At 43.5% G+C, this 8,596-nt stretch overlaps 1 protein-coding gene across 4 annotated transcripts in view; it reads right to left on the reverse strand.

Moving 5' to 3' along the window:
* Positions 1–7,357, reverse strand: part of sbf2 (SET binding factor 2) — a 124,156-nt gene extending 116,799 nt beyond the window's left edge. For all 4 annotated transcript variants that reach the window (XM_047157933.2, XM_047157934.2, XM_017478116.3 and 1 more), the window contains exon 1: positions 7,199–7,357. In XM_047157933.2, the coding sequence (XP_047013889.1) occupies positions 7,199–7,253 (55 nt within the window). In that variant the 5' untranslated portion in view covers positions 7,254–7,357. The remainder of the gene's footprint in view (positions 1–7,198) is intronic.
* Positions 7,358–8,596: the final 1,239 nt, after the last annotated feature.

Here is an 8,596-nt window from a genome sequence, read left to right on the forward strand (position 1 = left end):
TAACTTACCTGAATACAGAAGGAAGTTCTTCCTCCTCCCGTGCACTTCTAACATGTACCGATTTGTTTAAAGTCAAATCGGGCGGTCGTGATGATAGTCTGTTAAACTCAACACCGACAGCTTGGTATCATGCAAAAATAATCGTCAGATTAATCGATTAGGAAAATAATCGATAGCTGCAGCCCTAAAGAAAAGTATCAGCAAATTTTTTATTATTATTATTATTCTTTAATTTACTACAGTTTTGCGGACAGTAGTAAATTTGTGAGCTAAATTATATCCCGGTACGCATCGTGTATCGTAGAAATGTCCTCAAGTATCGCGAGATGATCTTTTTTGTCGTATCGCCCCAACCCTCTGGGGACAGAATTCCCTTTGCATGATTTTCTACTCGATAAAACTTGATTTTATTCGATATGTCGCTTTCGTGTTGTGGAAGGAAAAAAAAAAGAAGAAATGTTTGAACAGCTTTGCAAGTTTAGATTTGTGATGTAATTCCACTAGACAACCTGACTTGTCTGATACATCTCTACATTTCTTATCGCTAATCACGTAGAGTTAAAGGATCTCCCGCTGTTCCCGCGAAGCGAATTAGCAGGCGGAGTTTCGACGCAAAAGATTTGCACCGTCGAAGATTCCCAACATTACGACTAAGTGTTAGTGGCTCTATATAAGGTGTTTTTGATAAAGATTTTATCAAACATGATACTAAGTTAGGCAGGAACCAAGGGATCAGAATAGGCTGTACTGTCTGGCTGGGAGATGCGAAACCTCATCCGTTTCTTATCCTAGCGTATGTACAAAACCGCAGTCTCGGGGTTGCATCTCCTTGATATGAGTGGACGACAAAAACCGAATCGACTCGGGTAGCTAACATATGATCATGTCTTCCAGTCCTGATGTTAAAACGCGATGAAGGCGTCGTCTAGAGATTACGTTTAAGACTTAACCTGTTTTACGATAGCCAAACGTGTGGTGTAATATATCCTCGGTTTATCTCGCCATGCGCGATGGGAATTTAAACCTTTCCCCAATCCGCCCACGCCGTTGCCTCCCTGCTCTTTATCTCACAGACGCATTCTCGAAATAAATGATCTGTATAACCTGTACATGCACGAAACATACGCGGTAACGTGAGAGCAGGTCGGCTTGGCTTACGTTAGGATTGTCTTCTGACTGTAATGTTACCGCTGTAAGCTAAAATGTCCGGTCATGTCCTGGAACCCGGACAAGGCGAGATTACTTAGGTTTTCTTTACCTCGTAAAGTCCCGGCTTGTTATTATCCGTTTCGCTTTCAAACTTCCTGCCGTCGTCGTGATTGTCGTCATGATCTGCGTCTCGAATCCAAATCCCTCGCTGTAAGAGATTTACTAATCGAGAAAACCCCGGAGAGTGGTACAGAAATATATCAATTCAGGGTATAAACGCATCCCGAATGAGCGAGCCAGAGGCGACGGTGGCAATTACGACATCAGGTGCGTTCAAGTTACTTCGGTCGGAGCAAGATGGCGGTGTACCTTCTCTTAATTAACTACAAAAAATAAATAAATAAAATACCGCTAGGTTTTTTTACCTCTACTTCCAGAAAAATGAAGAACAAAGAAGACGAGAAGCTTCTGAGATGAGTAAGCATTCAATTTCAACAAATTTATCGTCAACTACAGACGTTGCATCCATCGATTCCGCCATGATCTCTTACCGGAACGCCCAACTCGGAAACTCTGAGCCCAAAGAAAATCGCGAGTTTCCACGCTCGTAATCCCGACTTTGTGGTGGCGTTCGTGTGCGTTCAACTCGTAAATACGATCTTTCCAGACCGTACGTTTTACTCCTAGTCGTTTTAGTGAGCAGGTACGCCGCGATTTCCTTAGCTCACAGTTTGTTGACCCGATTCGTAATGAACGTTATATCAGCTTATTACATTCGTGTTTCAAATGCATACGTTGGTGGCACGTGAATGAACCGAGCGGCATTAACACAATTCGTTCTTGTACGGGCCAGCGTGATTCGATCACGGAATAAAATCGAATGCTGCGCGGTCGCCAGGGCTCAGGATCGAACTCCTGGCAACACGGGGCAGCGGCGTTACCTGTCGCGCTATCGTTTTTACATAACGTAATAGCGATACGATAATGTTTCATGAATGAAAACGTAGTTTGAACATAGTTGAAAACGGCGGTCTCGGTGGTTCGTGGCGTGATTGGCTGTACAATTACTTCCTGTCTCTACTCTACGATGACACGCCGTGCGTCCAAAAAAGCGTTTTTATTGTGCCGCTCGAGCTTTAGTAACACAGGAAATATCGATCGCATAATAAATAACCGCAAACGAACGATGCTAGTGCATACAATTTTGCGTGACGTGACGAACGGAATTGAGTAATCGAGTCACGGTTTGGAAACCAAAACCTGTGATTATTAGCCCCGCCCACACACAAACCCAGAATCGGCCATCGGTGCGAGTATATACTGCGGAACTGATGCTGTTCTTTAACGGAAGTGCATCGTTAAAACATTTAAATATAATTTGTTTCCATGGATAACAAAGTCCTAGGCGTATTACTGACAGTTTATTAACCTTGTACCAAATCGATCCTGCAGGCATTTCTGTCATTCAGAGCATTTCCGCGATCTAGCACTACGTATCAAACGACCCCGAGACGACGAGCTTCGAAAACCAACTTCCGCAAGATAAACGCACGCGGGAGTCTAGAACATGAGATATAATCAGTTTCTCAAGACCGACGTCAGCATATAAAAGTGTTTTAAAAAAGTCTCCCGATCTTAGCGGAGAGAGAAAAAGATCCACATGACGTTAACGTTAACGTATTTAGCCTCGGACGCTGAAACCGCAGTGAAGACGACGCCACTCGCGGACGTCTGTAACGAGACGTGAGCGTTGACGCGTACTCCTTTATCGTGTACCTCTACACGTACGTTGAGAAGTCTTCACAGAGCTTAAGCGCTTTCGGGTACTCTCGGAACACAACGATATAAAGGCACCAAGATAAGTCGCGTACGGCGAGACGCGTGTCCGAAAAGCATGCGGATTAAATAAGCCTAAAAAGCACGTCTTCTTTAAATATGCCTCATTTTTTCGTCTCTCTTTCTGGAAAACAGCAAAACAGTGAGTCTTGGAATGACTGAAGGACTGTTACGATAAGGTCAAAGCTACAAGAAGTCCAAAGTTAATGTTGCTGTGTTGACAGTGGCCATTAAAAAAAAATTCTCTTTCTGATTGCTGGATAAGTGAAAGCGCTCGGAGTATTTTTGGCTTATTCCCATGTCTCGGGCCAGCGTTCGGAACGCTCTGCACTTCCAGTCCTCGTTATGGAGATACCAGTGGAGATGGCTGCTGCACTTGTCATCAACGCCGTCGACGCCATCTTTTCTAACGGGTCCGGCAGCACCGCTATCCCGAGCTGCGGAGCCACTCGCGAGGCTTACGGACGCTGGGAACATTTCGTTCCCTCTACACAAGAAAGTCGTTTGTCATTGATGAGCGTAAGGTTATGATCGGGTTTGGGGGGGATGGGAGGGGGTTAGAGAGACAGTGACTACATGGACAGCAGTAATCTAATTGACCTTACTCTGAGTAAGACAATCCTGTGATTAAGGTGTTTACATGAGTCGCTTTTAGAACACTCCTTTCATGTTCCCGTTTTACGTGTTCTAGAACATAGATCGATTAACAGCACACGTTATTATGTCACCGCGCCACGCCGTCCGACGTTCCCGCCAGGAATTCGCGTATCGACGTACAGTTCGTCTTTGTTATGGTACCGTATACAGTTTTGGGTGTTTTTAATAAAAAATTTTACGAACGCTTCAAGTGCGGTTAATTGTTTGTCACGCAATACGTGCAAATAGACGACTGCTTAAACCCGTGGTCTGCGTCCCAAACCGCGTACTTACCGTTTATATAGTAGCCGAGATGCATGCATTTCTCCTACTATAGGCCTATAGTAGGTAAGTACGCGGTTTGGGACGCAGCCGTGCTCTCGTTTGCCGTCAAACGGTTGAGCGCTGCCGTGTGTATACGTGTCCCGTCTCAAAATGCGGTTAAAACTCTCACACGACGTTAATAGTGTGATTAAGGTGTGTACATGTCTGTAGCGCACGTCGCGACTGAAACAGGAATACTCCACGTGTCTTAATATGATTTGTGTTTACTTTGAGTATGACTTTAATCGTTGTTTACATGGTAGTTTCTTAATCAGAGTACCGTCTTAATCGGGTTAATATCGGAATATTGTTGTCCGTGTAAACGTACTGAATGTTTACCTACTCAATAGAATCAGTGCCACAACGGACACTGCGGACTCGGCTACTGAGTCAAATCCCTGGATGAAGTCCAGTTCCTGGTGGACCGTTTAAAGCGACTGAGCTCTATGCATCACTGAGACACTTTACTTGGCTGCTGTATTTACAACCGTCCTGACTTTTTTTTAAAAATTATGATAAAAATCCTCTTTGCATGAGCTAGTCCGCCGTGCCAGAATCTCGCACGGAATTTTCCATGGATTGGAATGATCCATGGATCATTAGCAGGAATGTGAAGTCTGGAACAACAGGCGGCTGTAAATACTCCGTGACACGGCTTATGTAACGTACACCGGTGGTTCCCGACCCCTGGGCTTGGGGCATCCTTGCCTCGGATAATCTGTTATTTTCACTTTGTTAGGCCGCGCACCTGATCCGAGTGTTTTTTAGAGGTGAAAGAAGGAAAAAAAACACACTGAAATGTGCAGGGCAGCAGGACTCCGGGATCGGTTTGGGCGAGGAGTTCGGCGTCGGAGAGAAAAACAACTGATTTTAATAACGCTCAGTAGTGTTCTGGCTCACTTCTAACATGATATAACATTTGGCGAGCGCACGTACACGAGCTGAATATCCAAAGAGTACATTTTTCCTGACCCTAAATGATCAACCAAGGCGTGTTTGGTGTCCAGAGTTTGCTTTCTTGCTGTTAACGTATAGCTAAGACGTAACGCAAGCAACTACACGTCTAAATCTCAAATATTGCGAGATGACTTCATATTGCGTAACAACAAATAACAACCTACTGGACTGGAACGTGATGTGCGAAAGACACCGAGTCGAGTCCAAGAAAACAGCAAAGACACTAATCCCGCATTGTGGTACGGGCCGGTCTCCTGATGGAAAATATAGCACTTATTTATTATTATTACAAAGTTTTATTGGTATAGAAGTGAGTCAAAATAGCTTCCACTTCCGTCTTTCAGCCTTTACTCTGATTGTTCATTTCGTGCTCCCATCTGTCTGTCCCCTTGACCTTTTATAGAGTGCTGTGGGCGTCACTACATGCAAATGAGCCATGTCAGGAACACACGTACCACTTTACGAGTGACCGACCTACTCCCGAAGAAAATCAGCATTTCCAAACGTTTTTAGTTCAGCTCACACAAACACACAAATTTACTGAATGACTGATAGATTTTTTTAAAAGGCCCAACATTTTATTCATAAAGAACCTCAAGTCACTTTTTTTTAACTGATTATAGTTACGTTCAATGTTGTGGAGCTTCTGCGAAACAAGCGATCAACAGTCATATCGGTCGGGAAACCGCAAAATGTCCTTACTGACTGACTGTTACAAAGCGCTGACGCTGGAGACTCCTTCCCTAAACGCTGAATAAACAAATCCTCAGAGAAACCATAACAACGTAAGTCTTTGCAATTTTTTTACGAAAAGCATGAGCCAAATGTACTTCGTTATGTGTTATTGTATATGAGATATTACAGAACTGATGCTGGTAAAAAAAAGATAATAATTTAAAAATTAAAAACCTACATCAGTGAAAGTGGAAAAATATATGAATATATAATATTTCTATGACAGTTTTTTGACATGGATATTTTTGTCCTCTATGGGCCTGTGTGTAACTTTTTTTAATTGACACACAAGCGTTAAACTGTTCAAATGTCCAGCATGTTGTTCACTGATAAACTAAACATTGCAATCATTGATGTAACACAGTGAAAAGTAAAGACACACACTCCAGACCTGGTGGTCATGCAAAAATAATGCATTTCATGGTGCATTGGCACCCTGTCCAGGGTGTACCCCGCCTTGTGCCCGATGCTCCCTGGGATAGGCTCCAGGTTCCCCCGTGACCCTGAAGAAGGATAAGCAGTATAGAAGATGGATAGATGGATGATGCATTGGCACTCCGCTTGCGCCTTGTGCCACATCACACCACCAGAGCTTGCATTATTTCCATATAACCGCCGGGTCTGTCGTGTGTAATTCCTCACACACATACTGTAAACATGTAGTACAGTTAGTAACTGTTAATTAAAGCACTTTTCTTCTTCTTTTCCAGCAACACTGCTGCTGATCAGAATCCAGAACTCCACAGTGCACTGTGTTGTTATATGTAGCGTGAAACATAAGCAGTAGATGGGACTGGAGTTCCTGTGTGAGCAATGAGCTCAGCATTATTGTGCATTTCCAAGCTCTCATCACAAGTAATAATCCCCTCCTGTTTCCTGTCGTTCTGGAGCACCGCATCCGGTTTCCACAACAAGCGGAAGCGCGTGAGTTCTGCACACACGCGCGCGCGCACACATACACACAGCCCTTCCCATACAACACAGGATCTGGGATATGGAATGGAAACCAGTATATTTTTCCCCTGAACAGAAACTCAATGTGTGTTGTGCATTATCAGTTAAAACTAAATAACCCAATCAAAACAACTCGGCGTTAAACCGGAAATAAACACAAGCACGAGACGCCTGAGTGGCGGTTTGTGTTTTGAAGAACAGAGCACGAGCGCCGCACGGACACAAACAACGCTTGTGTGTTTGTTGACATTCCTCTCGTTCATGTTTGTTAACATTAATTCGCTTTTTTTAATTGTTTGGAGATGTTCCTAAACTTTCTAATGTCTAATTTGAGTGTTTTTGATGAAGTAGATATTATTATAATTATATTAAGTCCAGGAGTGTGTTCTGTTCTCTCTGAATGTCGGAACATTTCATTCCTCCTTAATAAAGTTTACTCATCTCACACACACACACTCCTCAATTTACATTTTTATACACATAAATGTTATGATAATGCTAAGATAAACTATGCTAAGCTATGGCTGCCCCCAAACTGGGCGGCCTGCATAAACCACAACATGAACTCTCTCTTCCTCTCACTCTTTCACTTTCTTAAGGAACTCACCCGTTTTTTCGTGGTCATATCCAACGATGATGAAATAGTCAGCCAGTCTAGCCATGTTTGCCTCTTTTTTCTTCCAAGTCCTCCAGCACAATTCAGCATTTTTCTTTCTTCAAAAGCACAGCCATGTTTGACACCGACGCCTCGAGTGCGCAGGCGCAAAGGCTCGCGAGCCCCGCTGTATGGGCGTGGGCGCGCTCTCGAAGACTTCAGCCTTGGCTGCTGCTGTCTGTTGCTCACTGTTATCCAAGAACACATCATGGTGTTGAGGATTTTAAAATTAAATACATTTGTTTTTGGGAGGGAGAGAGAATACACCGTAAAGAGATTAAACCCAGAATGAATGCTCATTCGTTCATCTTGAGGAGGCGTTTTATCCTAGTCAGAGTGGAGGTGGATGTGGAGTCTATACCGGGCTTGTACAAGGCCCAAGGCCACCATACACAAACGTATTCACACCTAGAGACAATTTAGAGTCATCTATCCACCTACCGGCATGCACTAGACTATATGACCAAAAATTTGCACACCCCTGACCGTCATACCCAATATGTCTTCTTCCTCGAACTTTTTTCCCCACAAAGTTAGAAGCACACCTTTGTATAGAATGTCTTTGTATGCTCTAGCATTGCAATTTCCCTTCAACCTTCTCAAACTAAACCTGTTCCAAGTCCATGAAGACATGCTCTGCCAAGATTGAAGCAGAAGAACTCGAGTGTCCTGCATATTGCGCCCCGCGCTCGCTTTTGTGACTGAATGAGCACAAATCTCAACAGAATCTAGCGGAAACCCTTCCCGGAAGCGTAGAGGTTATTATAACAGCAATCCTGGAATGGGATGTTCAACGAGCTCATATGGAGGTAATGATCACATACTGTACTTTTATCTGTAGTGGTCATGTAGTGTAGGAGGAAACCGGAGAACTCGGAGGAAACCTACACAGACACTAGGAGAACATGCAAAACTCAGGACAGAACATAACCCGAGGATGACGATCGAACCCGGAATCCTGGAGCTGTAACAAAATGAAATCTTTTTTTTGTTGTTGTTTTTTTACTGCTTACAGTTTTATTTTGGAATGAGATTCTGACACAAGGGAACATTTAAACGTCTTTCGTCAACATGTCGATCTGTTTACACGTAGGTTTCATACAGTACATTACCCTGTACATACAGGTTACATTACATTACTGTAACTGTACATTACCCACAATTTCGTTTGACTACCTGCTGATAGTGATGCAGTGGGATTTATCTCTCTACCTAAAGAGAGAGACTCAGCAACGCTTTAATACTTCAGTCTGCAGTCCTCCTGTACACTGTCCTCAAACAGATTAGCTTGCAAAGCTTCGACTTTCATGATAATACTGCTGTCAATGCCAACGTGTTCGTCTCACGGTG

Source organism: Ictalurus punctatus, chromosome 10, assembly GCF_001660625.3.
Source record: "Ictalurus punctatus breed USDA103 chromosome 10, Coco_2.0, whole genome shotgun sequence".
Lineage (NCBI taxonomy): Eukaryota > Metazoa > Chordata > Actinopteri > Siluriformes > Ictaluridae > Ictalurus > Ictalurus punctatus.